Genomic DNA, 16,083 nt, shown 5'->3' on the forward strand with positions numbered 1-16,083 from the left:
CATTGATGCACAGATTTTGGGTCTGGGGGACTGATTTTTCCATGTTTGACGATCAAATATTAACATTTCTTTTCGCGAAGTTCTATTCCTATGTCAGCTGAAAATGTTGTTATTAATTTTGGCCGTTTTGTTAACCTTTGAACTGCAGAGGTTGCCAAATGTGGCTTCGAGAAGGCGAATGATTACATATTTAGTTAGGCTGCCTGTCATTCCCCATATTAAAACCAAGTCCCAATTTGAAATTTTCAACGAATCCATATATTTACATAAATACATACAGTGATTGATTACTGAGAGTATTAAGCTGAATGCCAGGAGTGTGTCTATGTACATGTATTTGTCTAGAGGTGTGAATGTATGCTGGCTAGAAGTGAATCATGGTATTTTTGTGTTAATGAGAAGCAGGAAAGTTCTGCGTTCGTTGTGGATGAAATGATCTTTTTAACCTGAGGTTGAGTATCAACCAAGAATTCTCTGCATTTATCTGTCTCCCCTTAAACCTCTGCCTTCTGAAGAATCTCTGTGCTTATTGTCCTGCACTTCTAAATTTTTAAGACCATATTTTGGCGGAAAACTACATGGAAGTTTCCATTCAAATCATGCGATCACACGATGCAGCTGAAATATGACTGGTCAGAATTCAGAGCAAATCATCTGATATGCGGTGATCTATTCTTTGTTAGTTAGACATCAGGGTTTTGAATTCTAAGCTTTACTACATTATTAATAACTTGGTGTTAGAACTCAATATACATATGCTTCAGAATAAAGCATTAGGTAAGTACAGAGTGTAATATGAAATTAAATGAATGACAAGGGAACAGGAATTATGTAATCAGCTTCATTAGTTTACTCCCTTTTTCTTCTACAAGATGCAATGCATGCACAGCTGAGTACTTGTACATCGCCTTCGGCTCTGAGTGCGCTGCATTTTATAACAGAAACAGCTCTAAGCTAATGAAGTTGATTATGTAATTCCTGTTTCCTTGTCATATATTAAATTTTACATGCACATGCATACACATACACATGCGTGTGCACACATATGCATGTACAACAAACACTCATACATATCTCATTTATCTCGTCCATCAATTATACCAGATGGTACAGGAACCTCAGGCATTGAATCCCCTACCACCATCCTCATTTTTCTATGTTTCTTGTCAGTCATGAGATCTGTGTATAAGAGAGTGCATCAGACCTGTTTGTACCAAATACACCCTACCTTTGCCCTTTCTGTAGTACTAGTTGTCACTCTCCCTGTTCCCATCATACAAGTCATTGTTTCTACCATACTCTTGTTCTTCATTCACTCATTTTGGCTCTTAATTTACCATTTCTCTCTCTCCTATGATGACATTACCTTATGAGAACATATTCTGTGCTCTTATAGTGTATAAGGCAAACCTTCTTGTGTTGGTACCATCATAAAATGTCCCCAGTCATCCCTGTAACATTTACAAAAAGTGTAGGATTCTTAGAATACCTTTTAATTTTGTTTTGCCAAGAACATGAAACATTCTCTAGTACCGATGCTATGGGAAATGCATCCAGTGCATAGTAAAGTGGGTGATGAGAAGAAGAACATAAAGCCATGAAAACTAAGTAAACAAATGAAGAGTATGACCCTCTGATTTGCTTATGAGAGCTATGGCTTCTTATAAGAAATGGCTTAGACAGTGATGACGCATACAACCAGCCCAAGCCGAAATGAAAAGTAGATATAAAATGATGATGATGATGATGATGATGACGACATACATGTACACACACACACACTTGTGTGTGTTAACAGTTAATTTGATGTGTAATTATTATAGATATGTCTTATTCCTACTTTCACTCATTATTCTGTAACAAAACAAAAATAAAAGAACTAAAAGAACATTGAACAAAAATTATAAAATATATAAAAAAATTTTTTTTTAACCCTAGTATATGGCTGAGGAATTGTGGAGAGAAGGCTTAGGGTGGAGGTGAAGTGAATGAGTGCAGCAAGAGAAGGGGGCGAAAGAGTGACTGGAGGATACCATAGAAGCAGGTGGAGGAGAAGAGTGTTATTGCAGGGAAAGCATCCAGGTAGCAAAGCTATGGGGAAAGGACAGTGAGAAAATGTAGAGGGTCACAGTGAATATATGCAGTGAGAGCAGTAAGAGAAAAAAAAAATTGGAGAACATCCTAGAGACGAGAATAAGTAGAAAATGAATTGAGTGTGAGTAGCTTGATAAGAAAAGAATTGGAGGAAGAAGAGCACCATAGAGGTGGAGTGAAAGCTGAGGACAAAAACAATTAAAGCATACCTTTCAGGCCATGATCCACTTCCTCACACACACCTTCCTTCTTAGTCAATGCAGAAGCTAGGGATAGATGAGTGGTTGATGAGAGCAGTACAAACTATGTACAAGGATGCTATCAGTAAAGTGAAGGTTGGCAATTACTCTAGCAATGAATTTAGTGTACAAGTAGGAGTTCACCAAGGATCAGCTCTCAGCCCCCTCTTGTCTATCATAGTCCTCCAACCCATAAAAGAGGAACTGAAGACTAGTTGCCCTTGGAGCTCCTCTATGCTGATGACCTTGTTCTTATAGCTGAATCTCTACCCGAACTAGAGAGAAAATTTCAGGTGTGGAAGCAAGGTTTGGAATCTATGGGTATTAGAGTTAATTTAGCCAAGGCCAAAGTCCTATTATGTCAGAAAATGGACAAATCTCAAACCCCTTCAGGGAGATGACTCTGTTTGATATGCAGGAAAGATTTTGGTAGAAATGCCATACAGTATACCCAGTGCAAGTTATGGACACATGAGGTGCAGTGGTATCAAGGGAAGGTAAACAAAAAAAGTAGTCTTTGTGTGTGGCAGATGTTACAATAAACACTAAGAATGCACCGAGAACAGACTTCCTCAAATGTCTAGTGTGTAAATGTAATGTTTTTAGTTGTGGTCGAGGGTTACCAATTGTAATGGCTAGTTCTTCGTTGAAGTTGAGGGTCACCAATTTGTAACGGTTGTTAAGTGTTGGTTGGTTGCCAATATGTAAGATGGAGGAAGAAAGTGATTGAAGTTGTAAAGAGATATTTATTTACTGTTACTTTGTATATATCCAAAACCACAACGGGTTGGTATATATAATTAGTAAATGGAAAAGCATGTGAGGTAAAAAGAGTTCATTTCAGCTGGTATGTGTGTACACAATCTCATAGTAGTATATATAGAGAGATATGCTAATGTTACAGAGGAAAGAAAGTGAGTTTGTGAAAGTTATAGAGTTGAGGGAGGTTGTGTCTCATAGTTGGCTGGTTGTAACCTTCTTTCTCCTTCTGGCCATTTGTCTTCAGTGGCTGCCTTCTTGTGACTATGACTCTAGTTGTCCGTTCACTAACTAATTTTGCCTTGCCAAATTCTAGCATTTATAACTAGCCAAAACTATTTAGAAAGATGAACATATTGTTGAGAACAATAGATTTCGTTGGCGGTCTGTTATCTCTATTTGAGCTTTTGGTGGACTAGAAGAGGTTAGAAGGGTCAAGTGGCAAAGACATTATTCTGCTTAGCAAAGGTATCTGGCAAATGTAACTGCTGTCACTCATAGAAAAACTATTGTTTTACCGTGAGAAAAGTGCTGTTGAACTATTAATTGAAATTTGGCTATTGAGGATCGAATCCACACTATGCCTGCATGAAGCCACAAGTGGGATCCTTAGAAGTAGTAGATAGCTTCCATTACCTAAGTAATCAAGTTAGCAGTGGTGGAGGAAGTTCTGAAAGAGTAGTTGATAGAATAAGTACAGGCTGCACAAACTTCAGAGAATTACTACCTTTGTTGGCAACAAAGGGCCTCTCCCTAAGAGTGAAAGGTAGATTATATGATGCCTGTGTATGTACAGCCTAGCTACATGACAATGAAATATGGGCTATGACTACAGAGGAGATGTGATGGCTTGAAAGAAATTAAGCTAGTATGTTCCACTGGATGGGCAATGTCAGTGTGCATGTATGGCAGAGTGTAAATAATTTAAGAGAAAAATTGGGTATAAGAGGCATCAGTTGTAGTGTAAGACGCCGAAGTTCTGCAAAGGAAGAGAAGGGACCCGCCGGCGTGAAAGTAGGGGAGGAAGTTTGGGTCAAGCCGCCGAAGGCACGCTGCACATCACAATGGGGCAGGGGAACAGTGACAGCGGTCAATTCCAGAAACAATGTCTCTGTGGATGGAATGCCGCGTCATGTGCTGGATCTGCGCAGGATTGCCACTTCGTCGGATGAAGAGTGCGATGGAAACGAGCCACCTAGCTTGAGAAGATCTCGACGTGTAGGGCGCCCGCCCGGTTGGATGGCGGACTTCGAATTGGAGTAGGGGTGAACGTGATCTTTAAGATCAGGGTGGCGTGTGGTATGACGTCAGTGTCTGGGGAGGCTGACCGGAAGGGCGAGTTGACCGGAAGGGGAAACAGGGCAGAGGGAGCCTCGATCGGCATTCGTGCCCTTTTCGAACGGGGCTGCAGTCAGGACAAGACGTGTTAAGCGACGGTCTAGGTTTGGGAAGGTTTGGGAGAAGCAGCTACTATACCTGGTGTACTTTGGGTCGGGGCAAGCTTCAAGGATCGGATACCGCAAGACGGACTCGCAGTCGAGGAAAGGAAAACCGAGGTAAGGCGATTACATCTACTCGTACGCACACACCACAGTGTTCAAGAGAGAAGACTATGCTGGTATGGCCATGTGATGTTTATGGATGAGGATAGCTGCATAAAGAAGTGCTGATCTCTAATTGTGGAGGGACCCTCTGGAAGGGAAAGACCTGGGAAGAAGTAGTGAGAAAAGATTTTCAGATGTTGGGTTTCACAGAGGAGATGACAAGGAAATGCAACACCTGGCAGTTTGTTGTGCTTGAGAAGATACATCAAACTAAGTAAAACTGTAGCTGTCCATATGTACAGGTATGTCCTCCATGTTCCTCTCTCAGCCGAGAGGTCCTTCCCTTGAGGGCTTGTGAGAACTGGTGTCATACAGAAAGCATTCGTGCTGGTGCCACATAAAAGCCTCCCATTCCGTGCAAAGTAAATGCACCTGTGCCAGTGTCATACAGAAATGTCCATGCTGGGGGCAATATAAAACTGCCCATTCAAGTGCCATGTAAAAAGCACTCAGCACACTTTGTAAAGTGGTTGGTGTTAGAAAGGGCAATCGGCCGTAGAAACCATGCTGAAATAATAGACAAATGGAACCTGGAAAGCTCCCCAGGTGGCTAGTTCCTGTCAAACCGTCCAACCCATGCCAGTATGGAAAGTGGCCATTAAGTGATGATGATGTTATTAAGTATATATGAATATAAGTACAAATACATATATATTTTTTTCTAGCATATTTTTCCTGGCTTAAGGATTCTTAGACGGTTATATATATATATATATATATATATATATATGTGTGTGTGTGTGTGTATGTATATGAGTATATATATATATTCATATATGTATGTGTGTATCTATGTATATGAGTATATATATATATATATATATATATATATATATATATATATATTCATATATGTATGTGTGTGTGTATCTATGTATGAGTATATATATATATATATATATATATATGTGTGTGTGTGTGTGTGTGTGTGTGTGTGTGTGTATATATATCTGTATTTTCCTGATTCTTGGACGGTTATATATATATATATATATATATATGCATATGTATACGGGAGATGGGTCTCAATATACTCTCGACAAGAAATTATAAATTCGTCAGCTAATAATAAATAACTAGCATCTATGATAAACTGTCTTTAGCTTTTTTTATTTTGAACTGTCAATTCCTTCCATCTCTCCCTTCTTACTGTTTGCCTTGACTGTAGTTTAACAACACGATGACGGTGGGATAACGTTTTTCTCATTAAATCTCATATACGTTGGCATGTCGTGCCAATATCCTCTCTACCACTGTCACTTCAATACGTCACAACCACTTCGAAAAATCGCTGTTTTCTGAAAGCGACTGAGTTAATGTTTGGCTAATTACATTGTATTTTAAATTTCTTCCTTCTAGTTCTGAGATGAGAAGGAGAATCAACAAACAAACGTTGTATAATGATAAGACTTGCTGAACACTGAACAGATGTCGGAAAGTGTTGAAGAGAAAACAAGAAATGTGGCCGATAACTTCCGGTATCTGCCATCTTCTCGGTTAGGAAAATAATAGGAGAGTCGCTCGAAGCAAAATAGAAGTAGCAGCTTGGATATTTGAGCGTAAAAGAGAAGCAGTAGAAGAGACGTTTGAGAGATGAGGTGAGACTTCATCAATCGAAGAAAGCTGCACAAGTGAACGTATTCTCTTTACACGGGGTGAAAGTATTTTCTTAATAGGAGACAGAATATGGCTGGCAACGGACTACACATGTCATATGGAAATGATAAACCTCCATCCTCGACCGGCAGTGGCGAAGCTGACATAGCTAATGATCCTGCCAGTAGTGGATTCTTTACGAACGATTTTAAAAAGTAAGTTTTTTTTAAGTATTATATACCATAATTTGATATCATTCTTTTACATTTTACTCGATTATAAGGTGCCATGTTTTGTCGTGGTGACAAGGGAAAAAAATGGGAGGGTCGGCCAGAACTGATGTTCCTTATTCTTATGGCTGTAAGCTTAATTTAATAAGTTGGATAAGAAAATAAATTTTGTTATGAAAATCGCATGAACAATGTTTGTGTTAGCTTCCAATATAATGATACCCGAAGTAGATATGGAAGTTATGAAGTATTATCCCCATAAAGCCTGTTCTGTATCCTTTTTGCCACCTGATGGCTTTAGAAGTCTGCTAAACTGTAAACAATGAATTTCAATAGTACTTAGTGTGTGTATATATATATATATATATATATATATATATATATATATATATATATATATATATATATATATATAGAGAGAGAGAGAGAGAGAGAGAGAGAGAGAGAGAGAGAGAGAGAGAGAGAGAGAGAGAGGATGGGTGTTTCTTTTTTATGTATAGTAACATATAAAAAATTAAAACATTAATTAAAGGGTTACACATTTATTTTTACAGGGAAAAGGTTCACAGTGACTTTCAAGTTTCGACTTTTCGCCAGTCTAACGAAGGTAACGGAGCAAAGCCTTCGAAGTCACTGTCAACATTTTTCCGTGTGTATATCCGTATTCCCCCCCCCCTCATAATTAAAAAAAAAATTTTTAAGAGAACATTTTTCTTCTTTGAGTTCACAAGACATAATTCCACAGTATTTTTGTGTCATAAAATTGATTTTATGACACAAACCTATAAAACTGACATCTCCAGTTTTAAATGAACCGAAGAAAAAATTAAACATAATGTTTAAATATTCCAAGCTGTAACCGTATCTCTCTCTCCAAATCTAAACTATTGGTGTCACTAAATATCATGAATTGTGACTTTATTGATTTCCTATACAGGAACATGATATCAGATTGCAAAGAAATGGGAAAATGACGCCTATACCTTTTTCAAAGTGATTAAGGATGGAAGTGAAATGGCTACAGTTGGGAATCGAAACCAAATTGTCCTCAGCTTAAAGGCTTTACATTCCACTAGTTTCCCTAATAGCCATATGTATTGAAATTAGTTCTTTGGAATGACTATAAAAAAAGAAGAAAAAAACTTTGTTGAATTGATATTAGTCCGGTTTATTTCTTAAATTGGGGAAACATATTGTGGCATTATAACCAACAGTATTCGTTCAATCAATAGAAATCGATTTGATTGGCAATGTTTTTTTTCTCGATTAGGGTCGAATTAAATGGGTATCAGCTGTTATCAGTGTATTAACTATATATGTTACTAATTTCCTGGCAATACTTTGCGATCACCTAACAGTGCCTCTATTTTTACATATGCTTGAGTTATTATAAAGAAATGAAATATTTAATTGATGCGTAAACTACAACAACAATAATGCAATTTATGTGTGCATATGTTGTACACATACAGATCTAATTCTCAACATATACATCACATAAACAGTTATGACTGAATCACTCCTGTCTAAGTAGCTCTTACATCGTCCCATATCTCTTTCTTCTCAACTCTTTTACTCACCTTCTTTCTATTTCACGTTTTAACTATCCCCTCCATTTGTTTGTAATCTGTAAACCCCCCCCCCCCCCCCCGAACCGAATATTTCGATTCAGTTTCGATTCTGGGTTGAAACTAGTTATGCCTCCTAACACCCTTCAAAGATTGCTCCCATTTCCTTCAAGTGATGAATCTGACACCGTGTTCTTGTATAAAAACTAATACCTAGCACCAGTGGAGTAATGGTAATTTGCTGACAGTCCAAATTTGTAGCCTAATTTTGATTTCTGGTTGAGATGTCTTAGATAGTTAATATTGGGGTAACCTTGACTGTCACACAATATCTCAGCCCTTGAATTTACGTAAGAAACTAATATTAACCTCCTTCCCTATAAGTACAGATTGGATAATGTAGCTGTAGATATATATGAAAACACAAGATGGTCGCAGCTCGTATGCTTTTCATCATTTTCTCTATTAGGACTGGCGAATCCTAATAACGTTGCAACTTAGGTTTGTTTATCATTTATTGAATAGATATACTCATACCCTGCGACATAGTTTGCACTTAGGTTCAAATGTTTCTCTTATGTTTATAATCTACAGTTCATAAAGGAAATAATAAACTGTGTGATATACTCCTTTGATGAGGTAGTGGAGATCTAAATTTCAGCAATGGGAAAGAAAATTGTGTGTAAATGAAATGAAAATTGAACTGGGGATTGAAACTGCACTGTGGAGATGCTGCTTACAAAATTGTTTTGGTTGAGATATGAGGCTGGGCTGAAAAGTTAATAGGCTGATTATGAAGGAGTGATGCTAGAGCTGTGATATGTTGCATGCATTAATTTTAACTCTTATGAAAAACTGCATTATTTCTCTCCAGATAAACTGACATTTGACTCTTCAAAGAAAACTTCTTAAGTAACTAGTAGCAACTTCTCTTGAAAATGGACAAAATTTGGCATCGTGGTGTTATCAAGTACCTGCAGAAATAGGGTTTTGCCCACAAAGGCATTCATGTTAACATGGTTGCTACATTAGTGGATAATGCACCAGATTTATCAACAGTGCAAAAGTGAGCAACTGAATTTAGGAAGTGAAGGGAGAGTCTTGGAGATGACACAAAGTCTGGACTCCTGCAACTACCACTTCTGAGGAAAACATTGTGTTCATCACACGGTAATGGCTGACAGGTGATTGACTATAAATCAAATAGCCAATGCTATTAGCATGTCCTGTGGGAGAGTTGAGAGTTGATGAACTTGGCATGATGAAGGTTTGTGCTTGGTAGGTGCCATGTCTTCTGACACCTGATCAAAAGCACACCAGGGTTATCACATCATGGGAAAATCTGACATTATTTCATGTATATTTAGTTGGTTTCTTTAAACTTTTCCCAACTCAGAATGAGTGTTGGCTTCATCACTTTGAGCCAGAGACAAAGAGACAATCCATACCTACTTCAAAGAAGGCCAAGGTTGTTTCATCTGCAGGGAAGGTGATGACCTCAGTTTTTGGGATGCAAAAAAAATAGTGTTTATTGACCATCTTCAAAAGGGCCACACCATCAATTGAGAGTACTGTACTAACTTGTTGAAGCAGTTATGAAGGATTATCAGGAACAGACGCTTAGGAAAACTGACAAAAAGGGCCTTGTTTCATCAGGACAGTGCACCAGCACACAAGTCCTTAGTTTGGCTGCAGTGTGTGACTGTAGCTTTGAACTGGTTGATCACCCTTCCTAATCTTCTGATTAGGCCCCATCTGACTATTAACTATTCCCCAATATAAAAAAAACAAACACTTGATTGTGAACCAGTATTGCAGTGATGATGACATCATGTCTGTTCTGGATAACTTTTTATAACAAACGGGATGAAAGCTTCTTCACCAGTGGAATCCAAGCATTGCAACACTGATGGAAGAAGTGTGTAGTCTGCAAGGGGGATTATGTTGAAAAATAAGCCTCATTTGGTTACAATCCATGGGAGTATCTTGGTCAGCCTGTGAACTTTTCAGCCAACTCTCATCTGCTGGAAATGAGGATTCTGCAAAGTGGGTAGAGATTTGTGATGGATGAAGAGGGTTCACTGCACTATAGGAAGGGGTATGTTGCCAGTTGTGCAATGCACAATGGCATCCTTCATGGTTCAGTTGATGGGCATGCACAAGTTGCAATGCTGAGTAAAAGCCATTCAGGTGACAGTAGATTTTCCTCCAAGTATTCTAGGTTGTATTTTTGCCTGAAGTATTGCAATGCAGTTATTAGTGGACAATATGAGGAACTTGGGACTGTGAATAATTCATGACTAAAAGGCTGTTTCTGATGGGTCAAAGGTGCTGCCAGGGTAGTTAGCATAGGACTAGCAAAGTTCTAAACAGTCAACTGACTTGAAGTATTATAGTGTCTGAGTTGTAGCAAGGTGCTTTATGTATGTGTGTTGAGTAGTCTTGATAATAAGTTGGGTGACCTGATAGGTGCAAAGATAGTGATGGTTTGGTAGAGGTTGGGTTTAGAGGTGAGAAAGAAATCCAGGATGTTTGGTGTGTCTGTGTGTTGACTATAGATGCAAGTAGGTGATGAAACTAGTTGATGTAGAGATTTGAAGATTATAAAAGATTCAGTTTCTGCACAGGTAGCATCAATATGAGGAAAGTGTGAGAGCCTCAAGGAATCATGAGGTTACAATAATACCCTTCCAGGAAACTGATCTGAGTACTTGCAGCAGAGTGAAGTTTGCTTAAGGCACACAATAATGTCTTGCAATCCATTTAACTTACAGTCTCTTTTTCTATAATTAGTTTGGATTTTTTTTTGTTTTTGTTTAGTCAGTTGATAAGAGCAGTGTCTGTGACCATTGCAGTTCCCCAGGAGCTGGTGAGATTGATATGTTCAGTACTCAGTTTGAACATCTGTAAAGTGACGTCTGTAGATAAAGCATATGCAAGGAGGGAAATCCTGAGGATTGACATTTAGGAAGTAAAGATTTTGAGATAATGATCAGTGTGAAATGTAGATGGCAAAAAAGTATGTGATGAAATAGATGAACCTGGGTAGAAGTAGCAGGAAGCCAGGAGAGTTAAGTTTATAATCAAAGAGAATCATTATTTCTTGACTTTATATAATCTTCCAAAGAGGTAAAATTGTCACAAATAATCGTGCAAGGGCTAGATATTCTAGTGGCAGTTAGTTCTGTGTTTTAGAATACACAATTCAGATTTAACCAGGTTTGACTATCCCTATCTCTTATTCGACTAAAATTAATAAAGCCAATACCAGTATACAGTTAGATTAGCTCAATCAACTGAATAAAGTAATTTCTAACCCACAATTTGCAATTCATGGTTATAAACCAATAAAGGAGCCTCGACCTGCTAGCCAACCCTTAAATCACACCTTTAGAGTTTTTTGACAACTACGTTTCTGTCCCACACCATCAGTGTCATAGATACCACATTTCATGCTACTACTTCAAAAAAACTACCTACAGAACAAAGGCCACACTTATCAGCAGAACTTACATCTAAAACCACATTAGACAATATAGTCTTAGAAATAAAAGAAAAACAAACGGTCACTTCTTGAATGCATTTGATCACAGGTCTGCTTTGTCAGGGCTGACCTGTAGCAAAACAACATTAACTCATAATAAATATATACCAACTTGTGCAGATCAACCTTGATCTATCACCTTGTCATTTTCTAATCTGTAGTATCACTATTTCATTTTGAAAATTAACTCTTATATATTTGTATGTGTGTGTATATGCAGCATGCATGTGTGTTTATGCACACAGACAGACATGTACACAGCTACTCATTTATGAAAGAAATGCATTCTTGATTCACTGATTTGAAAACGTATTGCTTTCAACTCTCTTATTCCAGACATGAAGATCTCAAAGCTATGCTGGATGGCAACAAAGATAACCTGAAGTTGGAGGCAATGAAGCGTATTATAGGGGTATGATGAAGAGATTTTTTTGCCTTTAAACTTATCAGAACTGTAATTTTAGCTGTCATATCTTTCTATATCATTCATTTTAAAAGACTGTTTAGGATTGGTTGGCTAATTAATACAAGTGCTCAAGTGACCAGGCTATTTTGTGTTTAACAAAATACGCTACAGTGATTCATCAAAATTAAATGGCTTTCTGTCTCTTTGTTCACCATTATATTTAGTATGAAATGCTTACTGGGAATATACACAATATATTATTATTGCCTTTGGAAAAGAACCTTCGTATCTCAGCTAGCCATAGCTCTTAAAAAGTCTGTTACCATCAAATAGTAAATATTTATTTTAGTACAATATTTTCAAGACAATAAATTAACTGAATTTAGAATCAAAAGTCAAAAACTCATTCTGCATGATAAATACAAGTTGCAGGGAAAAAAAGAACTGTATATATATTTCTTACTTTCTTTTGCTTTTCTTTTTTTTTTTTCAGTAAATTTCATATTTTGATTACTTATTACAATATTACATGTTGTGGTCACATTTTTGTAGGATCTGTTATTATTGTCCTATTGTAACAGAAATTTATTGACATCTTTCACTGCTTTAATGTGTTAATTAGATCAGTTCCATTACCAAGGCGTAATTATTATAATGAGACACATCACTCAACTCTTAATGAATTAAGAGTGATAAATTAGCAGAATCTTTAACTGATTGGAGTCCTTCATTCTCTGCCAAAAAGTGGTAGTCATGGTTCTAGGACAGCATTCTTCATCTTATGTCATCTGGTATTCTGCAGGGATCTCTTTTTGGTCCCCTTTTGTTTGTTGCATACATTAATGACATAGATGCCAACTTAAAGAATGCCATAGTGCTGAAATATGCAGATGACATCAAGCTGTACCTTGAGATAAAAAGGACAAATCCTGAACACTATAGATCTTACCTGCAATCGGACCTGGACACAATGCAGCAATGGATCACAAACTAGCAACTCAAGCTGTCTGTGGACAAGCGTACCACCATGCATTTTGGGAGGAAAAAACCAGTGTCCACATACTGCCTCCACAACACTAATATCAAGAAGTCTTGTGAACTTGAGCTGTGCATTACAGTCAGCAGCGATTTGCGCCAGACAAAGCACATCTCTAAAATTGTCAAGAAGGCCAAGGGTGTCTTGGCATCATTCAGCAAGACCTTTGTCAACTGCTCTCTAATTATCTATTTGAGGCTGTATGTGGCTATGGTGCAGCTACATTTGGTATTTGCATCACCAGTCTGGAACCCCTATTTTGCTCAGAACATTGACCTGGAAACTGTTCAGAGACGTGCAACCAAGTGAATTCCCTTCATCAGGCATCTACCTTACCCTGAATACCTTGCTTCCCTGGGTATGGATATATTGCAGCTCCGACATCTGACAACTGACTTGGTAAACACCCACAAAATTATTAACCATTGTGCCAACAACAACCTTGAGCACCTTTTTGAATTCCATGTGTTTGACACACATGGGCATGCCTACAAAGTCAGAAAACAGCACAGCTCCTATGACTTTTGGAAACAGATTTTCACACTCTGAAGCATGGAACAAACTACCTGCATCAAGCTGCCGAGACATTGCATCCTTTAAAACCTTCATGCTTCCTGAAATTCGCCAACACTACACCTGATATCCCCCACTCCATACGCATGCATACATGTATATCATGATTCATATACTGTTCACTTTCCTGACATTTGTACATAATTCTGTGTACTATACAGGCACCTTTGATAAGTTATAGTGTGTGTATGTCTGTATTTGCGTGTCTGTGTTTGTCCCCCCCACCCATCATCTCCTGACAACTGATGTTGGCATGTTTATGTCCCCGTAACTTAGCGGTTTGGCAAAGAGACTGATAGAATAAGTACTGGGCTTACAAAGAATAAGTCCTGGGGTTGATTTGTTCAACTAAAGGTGGAGCTCCAGCATGGCTGCAGTTAAGTGACTGAAACAAGTAAAGGAGAAAAGAGTAATTAAGGATTTCTTACATAGGAACAAAGCCACAAATTTCTGCAGGAGTGTTGATTAAATTGACTGTATGTTAGTGATTGTACATATCTTATCAATCTTTAGGAGCAAAAGGCAAAGTTGGCTCCAATAAGATTTGAATGCAGAATGTAAAGAATCTACTAAATACTGCACAGTGTTCTGTGCTTTCTCCATAATATACTTATTCTGCTTCAGAATAATGCTTACACATGATCTGCCTGAGATTAATTCAATCATGAAGTGAGAAGGTCATTTCAAACTCTCAAGACCATGTTAGTGAGGATATTATGGGATAACTAGTTTATTCTTATCATTAAATCTATGTACTCTCTTGTAAAATGAGAAGTCTTCATAGATAAGAGTTGCAGTTATTTATTTTATCTATAGCTGTGTCATTGATTTTATCTTTACTTCATTTATTTTCTCTAAAAGGGAAAATTACTTCCCCATACTGGCATTGTTTGACCTAGTTTATATATTTAATGTAATGTGGAGGCGCAATGGCTCAGTGGTTAGGGCAGCGGACTCGTGGTCATAGGATCGCGGTTTCGATTCCCAGACTGTGCGTTGTGAGTGCTTATTGAGTGAAAACACCTGAAGCTCCACGAGGCTCCGGCAGGGGATGGTGGCGAACCCTGCTGTACTCTTTCACCACAACTTTCTCTCACTTTTACTTCCCGTTTCTGTTGTACCTGTAATTTAAAGGGTCAGCCTTGTCACACTGTGTCATGCTGAATATCCCCGAGAACTACGGTAAGGGTACACATGTCTGTGGAGTGCTCAGCCACTTGCACGTTAATTTCACGAGCAGGCTGTTCCGTTGATTGGATCAACTGGAACCCTTGACGTCATAAGCGACGGAGTGCCAACAAAATTTAATGTAATACAATGTGGGAAAATAAAGGCTAAGAGAAGTTTAGAAATAATTATATTTGTGAAATCATTGATTTGGTCAGTTTAGGCATTTGATAACTCTCATTTGCATAACTTCTTTATTTTCTGGCATAAAAAGTAAGTTTTTTTTTCCACTCTGCAAGACTTATCTATAATTAGAACTGGGGGTTGAAGTGGAATTAATGCATATTAGATACTAGAGATGTGGTACATTGGAATCCAAAGACCCAGTGGTCAGTTTTGCAATAGTACTAATAATAAATAGCAATCTTTGGTTGTAATTCTGTAGATGTTAAAAATATTTCTACATTACATGTGCTATTGTTGCTGCTTTAATATTAGTTTCATTTTCTCTGCATAAGGTTAATTTTTGTAGAAGTGAGTCATAGCCAATAAAGTGTAGCTATTTTTGGGGGCTCTTATTAATTACTGAGATGAAAGGTTAAACAATGAAATAAGTTAATTTACCTCTTAATTGGAGAAAGAAAACAAAAACCTAGTTGTAACTGATGGAAGTTTATGTTGACTCAGATGATCAGCTATATTGTCAACACTTAGTATAAAATCAGTATTCTGACACTCTTACTTTATCTGCTCATACCATATCTCAGGATATATATTACACAGTTGATCATTGTATTGAGGTAAATCCATTTTATTTCAGATGGTTGCCAAAGGAAAAGATGCTTCAGATTTGTTCCCAGCTGTTGTCAAAAATGTGGTGTCAAAAAATCTTGAGGTGAGTTAAAAAGAACATATATGTTTTTTATAAATGTGTGTATATAATAAACTGTCCTTGGAATTAACATTAAATTGATGAATATTTATTTAAATTACCATTCAATACTTACTTTATATCAACACCAGAAAATAGTAGACTGTATCACAAAGTTTTGTAAAATTTTTTTGTATAATATTTTAAAGAAAATTGAATTCTGACAGTTTGCTATTAAAAGAATAACATGTAATTCTTAAACATACTATTGACAAAAATGGAACATGTAAGTGAAATGTGGACTCTGCATGGTGCAGAGTTCACATTTCACTACTTGCTAAGGCATACAACTTTGAATAAGCCTCTTAAGTTCTCATGCATGGGAGAACCTTACTA

The 16,083-nt window shown here is 37.4% G+C and overlaps 1 protein-coding gene across 2 annotated transcripts in view; it reads left to right on the forward strand.

Moving 5' to 3' along the window:
* The first annotated feature begins 5,681 nt into the window (after positions 1–5,681).
* Positions 5,682–16,083, forward strand: part of LOC106869107 (AP-3 complex subunit beta-2) — a 56,538-nt gene continuing 46,136 nt past the window's right edge. The window contains exons 1-3 of one of the 2 annotated variants that reach the window (XM_014914648.3): positions 5,682–6,507; positions 11,971–12,046; positions 15,637–15,711. In XM_014914648.3, coding sequence (XP_014770134.1) covers positions 6,383–6,507; positions 11,971–12,046; positions 15,637–15,711 — 276 coding nt within the window. In that variant the 5' untranslated portion in view covers positions 5,682–6,382. The remainder of the gene's footprint in view (positions 6,508–11,970; positions 12,047–15,636; positions 15,712–16,083) is intronic. The other variant, XM_014914647.3, reaches the window with a different exon arrangement.

This window comes from Octopus bimaculoides, chromosome 2 (assembly GCF_046866305.1).
Source record: "Octopus bimaculoides isolate indiv1 chromosome 2, ASM4686630v1, whole genome shotgun sequence".
Taxonomy (NCBI): Eukaryota; Metazoa; Mollusca; class Cephalopoda; order Octopoda; family Octopodidae; genus Octopus; species Octopus bimaculoides.